The sequence below is a fragment of the Syngnathus typhle genome, linkage group LG10, assembly GCF_033458585.1.
Source record: "Syngnathus typhle isolate RoL2023-S1 ecotype Sweden linkage group LG10, RoL_Styp_1.0, whole genome shotgun sequence".
In the NCBI taxonomy this organism is placed as follows: Eukaryota; Metazoa; Chordata; class Actinopteri; order Syngnathiformes; family Syngnathidae; genus Syngnathus; species Syngnathus typhle.
In genome coordinates this window covers 4706613-4725529 of record NC_083747.1, presented here as the reverse complement: position 1 = coordinate 4725529, position 18917 = coordinate 4706613, and the positions used below count along the sequence as shown (strand labels likewise).

Below are 18917 nucleotides of genomic sequence, written 5' to 3'. Positions count from 1 at the left end.
AAATAGAACGTAATCCTGTATTCAAATGTAGACTGATTCAATTTTCAATTAAGCGAAAAAGCTTGTTTTGGGTCAACTTTGAGTACATGGAAGACAACTATTGCATTGCAAGATCATGGGCATTCTTTAACTTTGACGGCCGCTTTTGGGTTCTCTTTCAAAGCGCCTTACGTGATGGAAATAAAGAGCCCAAATCCAGCCAATGAACAAGCAACAAATCGGCAGACTTTCAAAGCACGACTATGACGAGGCCGAGGTCCTTTGCTACCTTTGCTCGAGACGTTTGTGCTTTTCTCCGGCCGACTGGGGGATTGTGATCATTCTTGGTTAGTTGGCGTGCTCGCTCGCATCTCTTCACACTTGCAGCTCCCCGACAGACAGACAGCAGCTGACTTCCGATCCGATCCGTCTTTGAGAACGACAATGAAGCTGGACCTCAAGCTCCTGTGCTTGGCCCTCGTCCTTTGCCACCAAAGTGTACAAGGTACGGAATTTGGAATGTTCGTTTTTTTTCTCTTTTGAATGATTTTAACTAAGTCTTGTAAACGGTCTTGAGGCATGATTTTGTCAGTCGCGTGCCTTCTCCTATTAGGTGCTCCTGCCGCGAAATCAATTTTCGGTATCATTTCTGATACATTTCAGGATCATGGAGATCATTAAAGAGAATACATTCCGATTTATTTAACATAGAAAACAGTAACGAGAAAGACGTTTGACGTTGACAAAGACAACATGACGTTGCGGGGGTGAAAATAATGAAAGTATCTATTGGATTTTTTTGTCTTCTTTTTTCAAGCAAATCCTATAGGGACGGTAAGCGGGCACCTCCAAAACGGATTCAAAATCAATTTGATCGAGAGTCACGTAAAAAAACAACAAAAACGTCTAAGCATAACACTGAACGTGCACTTGTTCAAAACTAGAGACAAGACATGGATGGATGTTTTCAGCTCAGACAAGAAAAAACAGTGAGTGAGTGAGTAATATTTTGGCCAATATTGCTGTTTTTGTGTTGGCAGCGGGAACATGTACGGGCAGTCCCTCAGCCGCGACGTGCAATGGCAAGCCGGGAGGAGAACTCGAGTTGAAAGCCACTGGCGCTACCGGGGATGTCACCTGGATGAAAGGGCCTTCTGGTCCGACTACCAACACTGCAAAGTACACGAAAAGTGAAACTTTCGAGGCAACCTTGAAGATCCTAACACTGGTAGACGGCGATGAGGAAACGTACAAGGCCACGGCCGATGGCATCCCAGGGGGCTCGCAAGACTTCATCGTCAATGGTTTGATGTTGGGGGGGAAGCCGCTGGGCACATGAAACCATTTAGTGCAGCATTTCTTTCCCATGCAGACAGCAAAGTTGGCAAGTTATGCCTCAAAAGCACTCCAAAATTCCAATTCAGTTGGCTTCCAAAAACCCTTGAGCCAACATTTGGTCCAAAACAGCAAAATCGCAGCAGCTTTGAGTTGCTACTTTGTCTTTCTTAGCATGTGTCCTTGTACTTTGCACCGAGAGTGTGTGATACTTTGACCAATCCTGCTTTTCTTGTGCTGGCAGTGGCAGACTGCTTTGGCAGCGGAACAGAGGCGACGTGCAACGGCCCTGCGGGAAAACCGCTCAAGCTGAAAGCCACTGGCGCTAGCGGCACAGTCACCTGGGTGAAGATAGATACTCCCAGTGACAAGCCTATTGAGGACAACACTGACGGGTACGAGAAAAGTGGAACTCACGACGTGTGCCTGAAGATCAACGACCTGAGCCCAGAATTTGTGGGAACATACAAGGCGTCGGGCGGCGGCATGGCAAAAGACCAAAAGTTCAAAGTCGCAGGTTTGTTGTTGTGCGATTCGCCTCTGGCCACGAAACCTTTTTGCGCACCATTTCTTTCCCACAGGGCACATGCAGACAGAACGCACACCCATGCACGCCAAACAAATGTCAACCAATGCATTTAAGAGAAAAGTTAGCAAGCTATGCCCCTGACTAAAGAGCTCCAAAATTCCAATACAGTTGGCATCCAACACACTTGAGCAAATATTAACCTCTGATGTTGCAGGCAAATTCACTCACGAAACCTTGTCGTGCGACACATGCAACAAAATGTGTTTTTTTATTGATCCGTGTTGTCAAAACATTTTGTATTTAATAGTGAGGGGGGGGGGGGGGGGGGGGTTAGGGTACAAAAGTGTGCGGAAAGTTCAAATTTTGCCCGCTGACGATTTCCAATTTTGTTTCCATCTGCCATTCCCAAGTGACCACCACCAACGGCGGCGACAGCGGCGGCAGCAGCGGTGGCGCCGACACCAAGGGTAGGAAAGTTTGCAAGCTATGCCCCTGACTAAAGAGCTCCAAAATTCCAATTCAGTTGGCATCCAACACACTTGAGCAAATATTAACCTCTGATGTTGCAGGCAAAGTCACTCACGAAACCTTGTCGTGCGACACATGCAACAAAATGTGTTTTTTATTGATCCGTGTTGTCAAAACATTTTGTATTTAATAGTGAGGGGGGGGTTAGGGTACAAAAGTGTGCGGAAAGTTCAAATTTTGCCCGCTGACGATTTCCAATTTTGTTTGCATCTGCCATTCCCAAGAGAACACCAGCGGCGGCGGCGGCGGCGGCGGCAGCAGCGGTGGCGCCGACACCAACGGTAGGAAAGTTTGCAAGCTATGCCCCTGACTAAAGAGCTCCAAAATTCCAATTCAGTTGGCATCCAACACACTTGAGCAAATATTAACCTCTGATGTTGCAGGCAAAGTCACTCACGAAACCTTGTCGTGTGACACATGCAACAAAATGTGTTTTTTATTGATCCGTGTTGTCAAAACATTTTGTATTTAATAGTGAGGGGGGGTTAGGGTACAAAAGTGTGCGGCAAGTTCAAATTTTGCCTGCTGACGGTTTCCAATTTTGTTTGCATCTGCCATTCCCAAGCGGGCGCCGGCGGCGGCGGCAGCAGCGACAACAAGAACGCCAAAAACACCACCACCACCACCACATCCCTGAATGCTGCCAAGGGCCTGTCCTACTCACCTGCTCTGCTGGTGACCACCTTGGTCCATCTGCTTCAGCTGGCCTACTAGAAGACAGCGAGCAGGCGCGGCGAGCGGGTTAGCCCACAATAAGCATCGTCGGCCTCATGCCAGCCACATCAGTACACCACGTACACATTTGGATTTTCCTTTGTGAATTGCTTTTCTTTTGATTGAACTCAATTGGCGGCTGTCATTGGGTGTGCTTCTTTTTGCTCTTGGGTCGAATAAAGAATCAAAGCTTCAGTCTAATAAAATGATCCAAACCACCACGTGCATGGTCTTTGTCCCTTCACCGCCTTGTTCACTCCCGTGTCCAAACAACTTCCAGACCAGGTCATCACCTCCCTCTGAAGGCGTCGGGGCTCCGGAATGGATCGAGAGATCTCCCTACGCCGCCTTGGACCGATGGTGACCCTGGCTGGCTTGTGTTGAGGGTACGACTGTTTTTGAGGCGCTCTCACGCAGTGCATGTGACTTTTGCAGATATGCCCCGTATTGGTATTCTAGCAAAACTAGGCTAAATTTGGAGAGATGAATATCAAAACAGGATGTAATTTATTAGGAGTTGAATGGTTGGTTGAAAAGTAATTGGTTGAAACAATTCCTTATAAATCTACAATATGGTTTCTCATACCCAAGCTGGTCTTCAAAAAAAAATCCATATGAAATGTGATGATCCACAAAAGCTTCCATCAAGGTCTTTATTGGAAACTTATTTTACCCCTCACAACACACCCATTTGGAATTAGGTATATTTTGAGTCATAGAAAATGTTTTTATTTATGAATTTGAGATTTCTATTTTTGTCATATACCAACCATGACCGAAAAAGAAACATTTTTGAAGGAAAATTGATGGCAGACTTTGATGTCATTTATGGCAAATGATGCGCCCTGACGGTTGTGGGCTGTGTGACGGCATATTTACCTGTGCAAATTCATCCACCGTGTCCAATTTATTTTTATTTTTTTCAATACCGCTTGTCCTCACTGGGGTGAGTTGGCTCTTGTGGAGGGAGACTGGCATACTTGACTAGTGCCTGTTTAGGATAAATGTGACTTGTTAAAGAAGCACGTCTTTTTTTAATTGTGAGGGACTAGTGAGTGAAAATAACTGATAGTCCTGCACCTGAGCTGCTGGCTGCAGGGGAACCCATGTTAAGTCGTTCAAATTATTTTTCAAACGAGAACAAATCATGAAATGAATCAAAAGATATTGATATAGTTTGGTCCATAATGGTAGTCATAGCTACCTGAATTTCATTTTGAAAATTAAGACGATTGGAAATTATTGGCAGTTGTCATTCAAAAGGTGAAAGTTTCTAAAAAGAAAAAAAAAAGGAGCACCATTTTAAGGCCAAAATGTATTTACTGTGATGTCTTCCAAGGGAAATGTCATTGAATTCTACGAAAACATTGTTTTAAGTGCTACAAGGCTCATCGTTTTAATTTTGTACAATTTAGACCTTTGTGATAATTCAGTAACTTTTTATGGACGACGCAAACTGCAGCAACGCTGCAGCGCAGCAACACAAAACAAAAAAGTTAACAAAACCCGGGGGAAGAAGATTCCCCCCAACATTCTTTCATGGTCGACGCTGTGATTTACTAGACATGGCCACTTGGTGGCGCCCGACTCCTGCTTCTTTGCTCACAGGAGCGTCTCGGGCTGGGAGGGGAAACGCAAATCTCTCCCCTCAACCGGCGTTTACCACCCTGACGTCAGTTTGCACAAGTAGCAGTGGGCCGTCTCGCCGCGCGTCCTCCGAAACGGCGTGTCGGTGTCAGAGTCAACCAGTGGGGGAACAGATGAGCTCCACTCTGCAAAACTTCTGGAGCGACTTGAAAACGATCTCTCAACGCATTTAAAAGTGGACTCAAAAAGAAAGACAGAAAACAATCCGAAAGAAAAGATAGAAAAACCCAGATCAGCTTGAAGATGAACACCTGCGCCTTTTTGTTGATTCTCACCGTGCAGATCTCCGCCGATGGGATCGAGGGGCCAACAGGTAAGACCCGATTTGTGTCTGCACCTCCTTCATGTAGTTGTAAACTTTGTGCGTGGGGATGAAACTCCAATGAGGGCAAAAAAGAAGCGAGTTCAGCCATGGCCAACTTTGTGCCTCAATGCTCCACAGCGCTCGTCTGCACTTCAACGCATCTGCCTACGATTGATAAGGAACAGTTTGAACCGTGCGCTTAAACGCTTGTGCCTACGATCGACGAGAAGGACCCTTCGAACCGTTGCCTCCATAAACACGGATCTAGAAAGCACGGTCGACTTTCTAAAAGTGCAAGAACTTTCCGTCGAATGGTTCTATATCGCAAAAGCGGTCTGGCCGGAGCTCCCATTTCCTATAAAACAACGCATCATCTTGCGCTCGTGCATCAGCGCTCAGCTTCCAAGGTGTTTCTTACACACTGGAATAGAGAAATAAAAGTTTCATTTCACTGTAGTCCGTAAGGTCTGGCGAATGATAGCAGTTATGCTGTGTTGTGCTATTTAAAGACGAAAAGCAGCAATTGTTGTTACTGTTGCTTGATTGGGTACTGTCATCTCATTTATCATCATGAAATGCTTTTTCCCTTAAAGGATCGTGTTTTTCTTTATAGTATGCTGTTTGACGCTCAGAATCCAAATCGGGCAATTTGTGAAATAGACCCAATGCGATATGTTATGTTTTCTCCAGAGGGGAACAAACACATTTGTAAAATCACAGTGAAATCCCTTATTTGGTGGTTATGGGTAAAGAATCACATCTCAGGACACGTGTACAAGTCTTTCTGTCGAATTATGCACGAGAAACAAATCTGATTTATCTTTGTATAGATTTTGTCGAGAATGTTCTGCGGCACTCCATCCTGCACTGTTCCGTTTCATCACTGCAAACTACCGTGGCATGTAAGCTGTGTTAGTATGTTAAGTTACTTGACTTCATATTTCACTGGTGTTCAAATCTGGTTGGTGCTGTCCAAAAGATTGAGCTTGGGTTTCTCAAAGTTAAATACAGGACCCAATATGGGTCATGGGTCTTTTTTTTTTTACTGGGTCGCCATTGTTTGGGGAAAATGCTGTAAGCTCGGGTCACCATATGTTAGTAAAAGAGGACACGGGGGGTGTAAATGTGTTGTTGTTTTTGATGTGCTTGCTCGTATGAAAGTATGGCACAGTTTTTGTCAGTATGAGTCTTAACGACCTAAATATGACAAACTTTTTTGAAAAGTTGCTTCGTGTTGGAAAGTTAGCCAAGTTGGCAACGCAGCGTAGTCGCTAGCTTCATTGCGTCACAAGCTGTGCCCAGATTGTATCTGACAGGAGCAACCTCCCAGAATTGAGTTCAACCAGAGTGGGTAGTAAACAGGAAGTTAACCCCAAAATTGTATCGTATTACTAATTTCTGTGCAACCCAACTAGTTGAAAAGGTTGGAATATGAATCAAACAGGCAAAATCCACCTGTTTTGAGCCAGCTCAGGTGGCGGCCATTTTGTCACACGGTCGACTGAAAATGACATCACAGTTGCCGGCTCACAACGAATCACGGCTCACTCGTTTTCTGAAGCTGAGCCACGATTGGTTGTGACCTGAGACTTGGCATCTGTGATGTCATTTTCAGTTGACCGTAAGTAACAAAAGGCCCCGCCCCCTCTGAGATGGATAGCAACAGGTGAATCATGCTGCTTAATTCATATTCCACAAACGCAATATCCATTCATAGATTCATGCTGATTTATGATATTTTTGTACATTTGAGTCCAAAACCCCGATGAGTAATGGACACGCTCAGTTACATGAAGGAATTAATCACATTAAAAGCACATGCAACAGAAAAGCTTTAGAAAAGTGTACATGACATAATTGCGTTTATTTTGTTTGATTACTTGTGTTACAATCTTGCCATGTGCATTTTTTTTTTTGACTTGCTGCTTATCCCACCCTACCCTGCTCTACTTCTATATCTTGCAAGGTGAGAAATCAAGGGGTGTGAATGCAACCCTCAGCTCCCACACTTCATTGCGCGTCTCATTTGATTAACACGGTGTTGCATGAAGACCACACCTTCACCTTGGATGTCGACTAACAGTTGAGCCTCGGCACTCCGTCGGGGATTGTTCGCCTTTTTTTCCACTCGATCAAATCCATGTTTTCCATAACTCCTGCTTGCTGCACTCGGTCGCACCTGTCAGCGCACTGGAAGATGAATTATCAGCAGACTTTGAAAGATTAAGTCTCTCTGCTATGGCCAACTGATTATAGTCACGTTGATAAGAGAAAATACTATATCTTAAAAAAAAAAATGACTCAAAGGAAGTCCAGTGTGGTGTTTAATCATTTTTAAGTCCGATGTCAGTTCTTTGCTGTTTCATTTTCTCTCCACTGAGAAGAGAATAAATACAAGAAATAGTTACTTCTGGCATGAAGTAAATAACACGCAACATAAATGGGCTATTCTATTGAACTTCACTGGTCATTTTCATGCTAGTCATTAGCCTTAATGCTTTTTCCCCAAATAGCATCCTTAGCATCTGCTCAGTAAATTAATTTGTGTATGCTAGTGATTGCATTGCTTGAGTAGCAACCCTTTTCCTATGTTGTAATAAATTGTGTACCCAGTTCCCTGGTGATAATCGCTCTTTGACGTCACTGGCGATTATTATTATTTTTTTGCTTATTTCAGAAAATAAGAGAAAGGTGAAGGGAGCTGCCGGCTTTGTCTCATTAAATTGTGATGTGCAATGCTGTATTCAACTTTATAAAAGCAGCAGTGGGGGTCAATGTCGGACCCCTTGCATGACGAGATCATTAGTGATTGGGCTTAAACAGGAGCTGATCCATGCTGCAAAGTAGACAGACGCAAGACACTAAAGAGATTAATGAGGATAAAGTGCAGCCTCTACTTTTGAGCACCAACTTACACTAAGTATATAATAATTTTCTCTTGAAAGGAAAACTTATTGGAAATGGGCTCTTATTTGTTTTTTAATTGCTAACTGTTGCATAATTCATCACGACACTTCAGCCATTTGTACCTGTTACACTGAGGTTCTCAAGAGGCCATTTTGTTTCCATCATAATGGATGTAATTGACAGAGTGGGTGGATTTATTAGCATTCTAGTGGGAGAGGATGTCCCTAATTTGGATAAGAAAAATGCTCAAAAGTGGCAGCGAATGCGAAAAAGTAGCAGTGAATCCAGAATGTGAAAGTTTTCCCTTTAGGAACCAGGCCACCATCTGCGGAGGGGGTGGGGGGTGGGGGGGGGGGCGGGGGATTGGGCCGGTCAGACCGTCTCCTCCTAAAAAAGGCTGGTTGGGTTCCATCTTTGTGGGCAGTAATTCAAAGAGCAGATGGAAAACTTTGCAACAAGGAGGGTGGGATGCGAAATGGGGAGGGGGGACAGTGAGTGAGAGAGGTGGGCTGGAAATGACACAGATAGATAGTTTTGTTTTCACTGACAGACTTGTGGTGGCATTAATGTGTGTGATTAAGCAGACTACAAATGTCGAGGCAGACCTTTTTCCGCTTCTATGCCGGATCTATTGTGCGTGGACTTGACTATGACTTTAAAACATTTTGCATGCCAAATTCCATGAAATGCGCACTTCATCACGGCAGGCTCACTGACATCTCCACTTTGCCTTAGCACTCGTTTGCCCCTCGCGCAGCTAGCTAGCAATTAAAATGAAGATGTTGAAGATTTTACTTTGGATGACAAATTATGTGCATGTTAGGGACTGTGAGGGAAATTTGTCCTCAAGAGCATAGTGCATTTTTAATCCCGTGTATATTTCTGCCTTTTTTTTTGTGTGTCCACATTTGCTAAGTCAGCATTTTTTGTTGGTCCTGTCATGCACTACAATATTATGTTTTTGCTGACAATGATAGTAGAAGCAACTGCAGTAACTAAAGATGCATCCAAATAGTTTGTCATGAAGCTATTCCAAATATGGGCAGGGCGACCATTTTGAAGCAACCAATCAAGGCTCAGCTTGCAAATCTCACATGATCAAACCCAGAAAACAGGTGATTGGTCGGTACATGAGCAACCGTGAGGTCATTTTCAGTCGACAGCAAGTGGCAAAATAGATAGATAAATAAAAACAGATGACTTTGACGCTCAGGGTGAGAAGCTCGGTCATCCGGGAGAGACTCGGAGTAGAGTCGCTACTCCTCCACGTTGAGAGGAGCCAGATGAGGTGGCTCGGGCATCTCATCAGGATGCCTCCTGGACGCCTCCCTGGGGAGGTGTTCCGGGCATGTCCCACCGGTAGGAGACCCCAGGGACGACCCAGGACACGCTGGAGAGTCTGTCTCTCAGCTGGCCTGGGAACGCCTTGGGATCCCCCGGGATGAGCTGGATGAAGTGGCTGGGGAGAGGGAAGTCTGGGAGTCCCTCCTAAAGCTGCTGCCCCCGCGACCCGACCCCGGATAAGCGGAAGAAGATGGATGGATGGATGGATGGATGGATGGACTTTGACGCTCGTATATTTAATGGCCACCTGGAACTCTCACATGAAGTCCTCACGAGTGAAAGTGTGTTGACGGGAGATGATTATATCCCATCAACATCTCTTCTGGGCATTGATTAAATGCTGAGAGAAATTTGCGGGAACGGCAGCTGTGAAACAGAAAGCCCAATCTTACTTTTAACGGAAAAGTTAAATCGATGTGAAATTGTTGCAAATGAGAAAATTATCAAGGCAATGGCTCTCTGATGCACTGCAGACGACTCGATTCGTTTCCTTGCATAGAGGTGTTGAACTTCTATTCGTCCATTTTCCACATCTTCTGGTCTTTTGTTTAAATTATGACAATCTGTTTATGACATCCTGTATTATTTTAATTTGAAACAAACTCTTGAAATTATACGCAAGGAATGATTGGCCATATCGATCAACATACTGCTTTCGAATGTGCCGACGGTGCTTTTTTGTGTTGATCAATGTCCTCATAAATTAAAAAAGTCTTTGCCTGTGAGCGCAAGCTTCCAAGCTGTAAAGTCTGAAGGCTCCAGGCTACCGCCGCGGCCGTCACGATGCACTCCTGAGGGTGACATCTTCCAGCCCTGGAAACGACGCCAACACTGACAGATTGACAGTTGTCGTGCTTGCATGGCTAGTCTCCTCCTTTCCCTAGCAGAAGAATCAGCAGCTCTTCAGCTTTCTTGGCCAAGCATATAAATGTGATATTGATTTTTCAGCAAGTCAATTTTACTCTCATTTGATCCGAGTGACAATTCTGCCTTTGGAGGTTGAGTTTGACACAAGTGCATGGTGAACATAGACAAAAACGGTGTGTTGAATATACTCAATTTATTTTGTGTAGCGGTCGCACAAAATAAATATTCGATCAGCATCCAAGATTTTGTGGAATTAAGATTGAGTAAATTCAAGAACAACAAAAATCGGTACATTCCTCCCAGGGGCTTCTGTTAACATTATTCTCTAACAGTTGATGAGTAGAAAAATGATGTGTCAACTATTCATGAAAATCAGAGAAAAACATCATTTGCATAATAATTCCGAACGTGCTGAAGTGTAAAACAATGAACGTTTGACTGCGCATCAAAGCAGAGGAGTTACATCATGCCGAGTGCCGACGCTCCTTGGCCTCTTGCGCTCCGCTCCTGGCATGTGCTGATGAGAAATCCGTCGCTTTGTAAGCCGCTGGCTTTGCTACAATAGATTGTGCTTCGGTGTTTTAGCCGCTGGATCCATCCAGTAACAACACAAACTGGCGCTTGTAGATACTGTGGCTTTAGTGTTGTTCCGCTGTGCTGGTGTGAAGAGTTTCCACTGGTTTTGATGTCGTTTAGCAAAACGAGCCAAGCAACAGCAACAAACACTTGTCTGATGTAAGAAGTAAATTTGAATCTGACTGTTCAAGTCCCATTGCAAACAAAATAGAAAAATGGCAACTTCTAAAGTTGTGATTTGATTCTACAGTATATGGCATAGGTGTCAAACTCAACGCCCGGGGGCCAGATACGGCCCAACACATAGTTTTATGCGGCCCGCCAAGACAAATTTCACATGGACTTCATGTGTCAATACTCGCAATACAAATTGTATTGTGTAAAAAAAAAAAAAAAGAGAAATTGCTAGCAATTTGTATTACCATTCATCTTTTTAAAACATTTGAACACTTTTTACTAGTTTAAGAGTTCAAAACTAGTTATCGTTTTTTTTTTTTTTAGCTTATTCTGGATATAATATAAAGTGTTGACAGACACAAAGGCCCTCAGAAAGAAAGTATGACTACGATACGGCCCACAACAAAAATGAGTTTGACTCCCCTGGTATTTGGGGTAGTGTGCAAAACAAAATGCTATTGAGTGTCAATTGAATTCCTCGTGAGGGGTTATATTCAAGATTATACATAAATACTACAAAAAGTTAGTTCACTGATTAGAATATTAAAAATCCACTTTTGGGTCAAGCATTTGCTATGTGTGCAGTTATCGGAACTTGCATGTGAATGACTTTTTGTCCCAGTCTTAATGGTTTCAAAAACCGTTGTCAATTATTTATACATAGCGCAAAAGTGTGACGGAACACTCCCCTTTGTGTTAATATGTTCCGAGTGTCTCATTACCTAAAGCAATCAGTGCGCATTCCGAAGCCGGCTACAAAAATATCCGACTGTGCGTTTGAAAATGACAACACTATTATACTCATTATCACTTAAAAGTTCACGCTTTAATTGAGTGATGGCCACGGAAATCTTTCACTGTGTTTAGAAGACCGAGAGTACATTCACACTCTCCTGCTCACAAGATGTGTAATTATCCAACAAAGAAATAAACCCGGCTATTTCCCGTCTCACCTCCCTCAGGGTTCCAGACTACCAAAAGTGGGTCTTGTGAGACCAATGCTTCAAGCGCCGCTCCTTATCCCGACCCAAAGGAGAAGTTTATATTTAGCCAACCGTGTTCACAGTTCTTCTTCGCCTTTCCCCGGAGTCAACACATTTACAACCGCATTCCTCGGGCCGTCGTCCTGCGCTGACACGAATAACAAATGTCCGGGGTCAAACGAGTCAGAGTTGAGGATGAGGGGCCGGATTGCGGCGTTAGCAACGGAGCAGTTGCCGGGCTATTCTCCGCATGTGAAATCTGAACCGCCGACACTCCTGCTAAAGTCAAAACATTCTCTTCAGGGACATGCTTTTCATGGTGGCTTGACAGAGATCGCTTTTTTGTCTTGGTGTCATACAAAGCTCTCTAGGGGAAGTGGTATTTCTGGTCTGACGAGTCCCTTTAGGGAAAGAAATTTCTTCAGTGGGACCCAACCATGAACCCAAACACTTATCACTCTGATCTATCTCAGGCTCATTAGACGGACACTTTGCTATAAAGTTTATTACGACAGTGGAAATTGAAAGGCATTAAAGTATAACAGAGCATGGCTAATGTCTAGTGTGGTGATTTAAAACAGCGGCGCGTTCGAAGGCTTCGCAGCGTGAAATCGTTGTGACTTTTTATAAAATGCCCTCGCTACCTTGGATTAATCATCGCCGTTGACTCGCCTTCCGATCGGTAGCGGCGTCGCGACTCGTCGGTGACAGCCGCTGCTGCTTCAGCTAGGTTACGACAGGGTCGCGGCAGCTGGAGAAACAAACGCACGAGTCAGCGAATTCTAAATCGGACCGTGCACAATTTTGGTTTTAAGTCGATGTCGTTAAGCAACGCTTTGTTTACAGACCTTTTCACGGGGAGGGCGGCGTTAACGAGACGCCCGATATGAGTTCATCCCAAGGCCGTGATAGTTTTCACACGAGCGGTTTCTTGCGGTTTCATCAGTTTGTCTTGGAAATTCACAGTTTTTTTTTCGTTATGGTGATTCTCCAGGGGAATTATATCAGATTCTCATTTGAATGTAAATAGAGATTTCGAAATATAGATGATTTTCTCACAAGTCAACCCAAGATGGGTTGGAATCAATGGATAATGGAATCAGTTGATAGTGGGGGGGGGGAATACTCGGGTCTCTGCTTTGTTCTGCCTCAGGTGTTAAAGTGAGACAGAAGAAAAGCAACACCTATTGATTTTTCAAACACTGCCTGTCACCGGAGCGCTTGTGTCTTCCTCCTCTTGATGCTCCCCTTTCGATCCGACGTGACCTCCTATCACAAACCTCCTCACGTTGACACGCCTTCCTCTGGGGATCTCTGGAGTTTCTTCATAACACTGTCATGTATGTGGAAAAAATTCCAGACACCCAATTCCTTTTTTTTTTGTTTAACTGTGTCCGTGTTCGCCATTCATACCACCGGACGATGATTTTTATTACTTTTGACAAAATGTAATTGCCCAATTGTCTAACTGTGATACTCAGACTCGTCAAATGCCATCAACGCTCAATTCTGCAGAGGTGCTACTGATGAGAAATCCTCACCACCGAAATATGTGCCCTTTTTTTTTTTTTTTCCACTTGACTGGGCTATCATGCTGCTTGGAAACGGGGACAATTCCACCTGGCACTGATGTTAAGCACAGTCTGAGATCCAGAGAAGCGAACTGCTGTGTCTTACCGAGACAAAGTAGCGTTTCTCGCCAGTGCCTCTGACCTAAAGCCCTCTCGCTGCCTATACGCGAGAAGATTGCTCAGTTATTTGAAAAATAGCTTTTGTTTTCCCCACGTCCTGCCAACATGACCCGGGCTGCCAAGGGTGGATTTTACAGGTGCATTCATCTGGTGAGGCTGGAAATGGACTGCACAATTAAAAATAACTTCTTTTCTAACAAATCCTACAATTCTCATGTTTCATGTTGGCTGAGGAAAGAGAAATCTTTTAAAAGTGCCGACGCCATGACTGTAACGTGAGCCTTGAGGGCTTGCCAAGATCTTCCCCAGGGTAGATTGTTGAGTCTACTGTTTTTGTAATTTCATGTTAATGGGAAACTTTGAGAGAATGAGCCGGAATAGCTAACGTGAATAGAAAACGTTTCCCCCTCTCTGCCCTCTGTAGCCAAAGGCTGCAAGCTTGGCCAAATGTATTACAGTAGCACAAAGCCAGAAATATGCAAGAATGTTCCAGGGGGCCCATGGGGTTGTTGTTCGTGGAAAAAAAAAAAAAAAAACCTCAATACCGGATAATTATTGCTTGGGCAAGGTTCTATGTGTGTACTCCCACTGTCCATTTTCCTCTACTTATTGTTACCACCTCATTATAGCAACTGTAAATATTTGTTGAATCCTTTTGGCCATTTGGAACTTTTACAACCAAGGGGATTAAAACCGACTGTTTGCTAATCTGCATTGTGTGGAAGTGCAAATGAGCACCCTGGTGGTAAATAGAGTACAGCGCACTTCGAAGATAAAAAAAAAAAAATATATATATATATATATATTTTTTTTTTGCATCCTGTTTGTAGCCAGGTGCTCCATACCTCATGATACTTCTCAGCAGGTCGACCCGGCTTACCCTTATATTTGGTCTGTTTGGACCGCCAGCGTAATTAGAAAGCAGCTTAGTTTGGGATTAAGGTTGGAAGTTGTCTGATCACAAGGGACAGGAGAAAAGGCATTAGGAGCATGGTGGTTAAGATGGATATTACTCTGCTTAGCATGTGACGATATCAGGAAACGGGGATAGGACACTGTTGAGCCTTCACCCAATGCTAATAAGCTTTTCTTCAGATGGCTTTGTTTGCCCACAGCGTGTTACATTACACCCGACGAACTTGTAGCACGGTTACGAAATAGAAAATGTTTTTGCGTTACACCCTTTGCTTCACCGCAGCATCTTATGAAACCAAAGAGGGTTCCTGTCTCTCATGAGAGTGCACGTTTGCTGTTTTTAAAATGTTTCAGTAGAATGTAATTAATGTCCTCATTAAGTGAGTGAACGAGCTGTGTATGGCAGAACTGAAAGCTTAAATCCCCCTCGGGTTCTTCTCTATTTTAGAAAGGAAAAAAAAAGGGGGGTTACTGAAATAGATATCCTGTGAATGGTTGAAATTGCGCCTGGTTCAGCAGTTAATTTCCTTTGTTAAAACTTACATACAAGTGACCGTACGCAATCAGATGATTACATGCGTGACGGAAAATTGCTCTCAAGAAGAAGTCGGGTGAAATTATGGCAAACCCGCGTAGGAGAAAGAATTCTCCGTCGCCATTATGTGTAAAATCGAAAAAGGCATGTGAAAATGGGCTTTTTTTTTTTTACCATACTGAGAATGGGAGAAAGGAACGGTTTTAAGCACCGCTAATCCCACGCAAAGGACCAGCCAAGCTCGGCACGGCTGAGAACAAACAGCAGACAGGAATGCATTTGTCTGACTAGCCTGGCCCAAAGCAAGACGATGGAACCTTCTTTCCAGACTTCTTAATTCCTTTTCGAGTCAGGTTCAGAAGCCAGCGTTGAATTCTGTGTATCCGGTGGAGGTTGTTTGGACACATACTTTGACAGGCCAGACCTCCATTATGGCAAAAGAATTAACTAGGTTTTAGCTCTCAGAGTGATGGTGTCTTGCTCCACTGATTATCTGTTAGCTTGGTCAGGCACATCGTCTCTCAATGAATTCTGAGGTCAAGAAAGTGAGGATTTATCCCAGTCCAGTGAATTCCTTTGGCGCCGCAAACTCTTGCCGAAGCATTTAAGATTGGTCCGTCTTTCTCCCCGGAGATGTGGAAGAAAGATATTTCTTTATTTGCAATAAATGTCCGCTGCCGTACTAGCGGTTGATATGTGCGGCTAAAAATTAATAGCGGCAGCAGAGTAGGTGAAAGGTGAGCCTGATAGGAGACCAAAATGTCCTTTTTATTTTCTCATTCTTACCTCAACGATAACCTCTAGCTTGAATAAAATGTAAGTCATTGGCTGTTGAGGTGTGATGTTTTGAATTGAAATGCCTGTTTTTATTCACTTTTTTAAAAATGTTTTCAACTTTTACCGCAGATTCATGATCAAGCGAATGGTAACTTTTAAGCAGGACAGTGTGATTATGAGACGCTATTATCAACAGTGCGCAGAGCCTTGATGATCAGAAAACAGCTGGAGGTCGGCGTCTGGGAGAAAATATTTTTGAAGCAACAAATCAAACATGGCAAAAGACTGGGCCCTATTTAGAGTCTGGCACGCTTAAATGAATTTGCACGCCGGAAAACATTTTCGTTTGTCTCGTTCCAAACAATTAGTAACACTTTCAACTTTGAATTTAAGATCGCACTTGAGCAGTTTGTCATTTGGAGGCAATTAAGACGAGACTAGTAGTGGATTCTCTATGAAGAGGCGGCGTTGGAATAAATGATTCTTTGTTTTAAAAAAAAGTGTTTAAACCACCATCTGTTTGAAGGAAATGTTTTTCATCATGGCCCAGCTGGATGGAGCTGAATCACAGACACTGACATCTGTTGTCTTCGCTTTCCTGAGCAGTACTGACGCTCGTGCACGTGTGGATTGTATAATAATACCGGTCAACCCCGTCCTAGCATATCATAATAGTGGAATACCATCGGCAATATTTATTCACACTACCGCCTAGTATTTGAGTTATGCCCAAACAGACTATCTATACAGGCATTATCCTGGGACGACCCTTTTTTGTTTTGTTTTCAAGTGAAGAATAATAGAGGTGAACAATCATCAGTCAACTGAAAACACTTTACTGCCTGACAGCCATTGGAGTGCTGCAGTAGAAGTTAATGACTGACGTTTCTGGTGGCTTGCTAATAAAATGTCTTTTCATTGGTTCTTCTGCGATTCGAAAAAGACCAAATCATCAAAACACTGTAAACACAAAGTACCGATGATACTGCTTGTAATTCCCTCCCCTTGTTTTTCCCCTCTGTTTTGAATTTCTTTTCATTGCGCCATTGCTCCCTCTCTGTTTTGACGGCGCGTTCGCTCGTTCTCTCACCCTCGGGGCGTCTCGATGATCTAGAGCATCCTACGTGTGTTTTTGGGAAGCTTTCTGTCTTGGAAGACGTGCGTGCGGCAGAAGCACCGACTCCGAGCGGACCTGTCTTTGAGTATGCTTGTCTCGTTGTTTCCCCGGGCACTCATTAAGGTGCTGTGTGGAGGTGTGTATATCAGATATGTGTGTGTGTGGGGGGGTGGGGGGTTGATTTGCAGTTCATACTCGCATGTAGAGGTTAAAAGCCCCCCCCTGACGGAGTCATAATTTCCCCGCCAAGGGCGACCCGAGAATCTAACTTCATTAGCCTGGTCCCGCTGTCGAGATTAACTTGATTATCCCAAGCTAGTCTTGATGGCGACAGTTGGTGTTAATGTTACACCTATTTTACTTCCATGCCATGATTCTAATTTATATAAGATTATAGTGTTTGTGTGTGTGACGAAGATTGCAAAGGAGGGCCTCTCGGTACACCTGGAATGGTTGACTGCACTGTAATTTGCAAAGTGGCTCCTCTCCCGGTAATGAGCCGGTGTTGCTCTTGAAACTCCTTTCTATAATTTGCTTGATGAAAGTCATACACTTCCTTTTGTTTAGAGCGTGCCCACACACGTGCTTCCCCTGTCGTCCTGTTTAACATTCACCACGCAGTCTGGAAGTTTCCTCCGCTAATAGCTGTCGGTTCATCCATGGCGCATTACTTACCTACACATAGTTGGCCTTTAATTACAGAAAGGCCAAGGAACCTTCGGCTCGGGAGAATTGATATACTGCCCCTCTTGACTTACTCTTTATTAGGTGACATGTGAGTGACCTTTGGTGCTTTTAGGGCAAGCTGCGGTCAAGGATTGTATCAGTCATTGGAACGGTTTCTGCCGATTACGGTCAGCAGCTATCGTTGGACATCTCAAGGAAAAATAGTTTGATATTTCTGCCAACCATTTGATATAAATTCAAGATTGATTTGAATGCTTCCTTAAACCATTTCGAGCTTTGGCCACCCCAGGGCACGGAAGCCCCATTCGGGCCCATCGTGAGCAAAGCGAGACAGATTAAATGTGATTGGCATTCAAGACCGGCGAGATCTTTCAATTGTCAAAATGTTTACCGCAGCAGTCACAGTACAGACGTGAAACCTATTCGGCTGTCGTAGGCAAGTAAAGTTACTGGCATTTGTGCGAACTCGTAGGCTGAAACAAAATACTTTAACCCTCCGGGACTCAACAACCCCCCCGCCCCCCATGGCCTGTCACGGAAACCGTAATAGACCTTGAGAAAACAAGCAAGATATGAATACGGGGGACGAAAATGGCCGAAATCCCAAAGCGCACAAAGGTTCAGACAAACCAGGCTGCTGGGAAGGTAGTGTAAATATTGCCTTAAATAGAATTTTGATGTGCTTTACCCTCGATGCTGCTTTTCACCTTCACGAGACTCTACTTGATTGGAAAAAACAACAAACAAACCATAGACTATTCTTATTATATTATGTTATGTCATGTTATATATCTTACCATATTTCCCTTAAACATGATTTACGTTAGAGATCATGAAATAGTTTTTACTGGTATGACACTGATTCATCTTTAAAAACAAAGCAAAATCTGTCGAGATGAAACGATTTATTCTTCTCACGATATCTGAAAAAAACTTTACTGGCACTCCAGACCAAAACACATTTTTAAACCTTTCCTCAGACTCCCACTGAGGCCATTTTTTTTTCTTCCCCTGACCCACAAATGCTTTTGAAAACACACACAAGCCTCAGCTTGTCTGCTCCCCAATCGCATACAACCTCCTGGTCAAGGTGAAGATGATACAAACACATGGAGATGAGGGTTATAAAACACCATCTCCCGTGACCTCCTGGCAGCTGTCCTGTTATTCTCCGACTTGAACTGACAGGCCCCGTTTGCTCGCTTTATAACTAGCTGCCACCATGATAATGTCGTTTTCCCAATTGAGCAACCTCTGGCTTGACCAAATACAATTACTGCAAAAATGAAATAAGCTTGGCAACGA

At 43.8% G+C, this 18917-nt stretch overlaps 2 protein-coding genes across 5 annotated transcripts in view; both read left to right on the top strand.

The window, feature by feature from the left end:
- Nucleotides 1-3: 3 nt before the first annotated feature.
- Nucleotides 4-3275, top strand: LOC133160817 (mucin-19-like). The gene is made up of 6 exons (XM_061288885.1): nucleotides 4-484; nucleotides 1020-1283; nucleotides 1559-1831; nucleotides 2254-2310; nucleotides 2596-2652; nucleotides 2937-3275. The coding sequence occupies exons 1-6, from the start codon at nucleotides 424-426 to the stop codon at nucleotides 3083-3085; spliced, it is 861 nt and encodes a 286-aa protein (XP_061144869.1). The 5' UTR covers nucleotides 4-423; the 3' UTR covers nucleotides 3086-3275.
- A 1476-nt stretch (nucleotides 3276-4751) lies between these two features.
- ptprub (protein tyrosine phosphatase receptor type Ub) overlaps nucleotides 4752-18917 on the top strand; it is a 119636-nt gene continuing 105470 nt past the window's right edge. For 2 of the 4 annotated variants that reach the window (XM_061288676.1, XM_061288674.1), the window contains exons 1-2: nucleotides 4752-5045; nucleotides 5867-5938. In XM_061288676.1, the coding sequence (XP_061144660.1) occupies nucleotides 4976-5045; nucleotides 5867-5938 (142 nt within the window). In that variant the 5' untranslated portion in view covers nucleotides 4752-4975. The remainder of the gene's footprint in view (nucleotides 5046-5866; nucleotides 5939-18917) is intronic. The other 2 variants (XM_061288678.1, XM_061288677.1) reach the window with 1 other exon arrangement.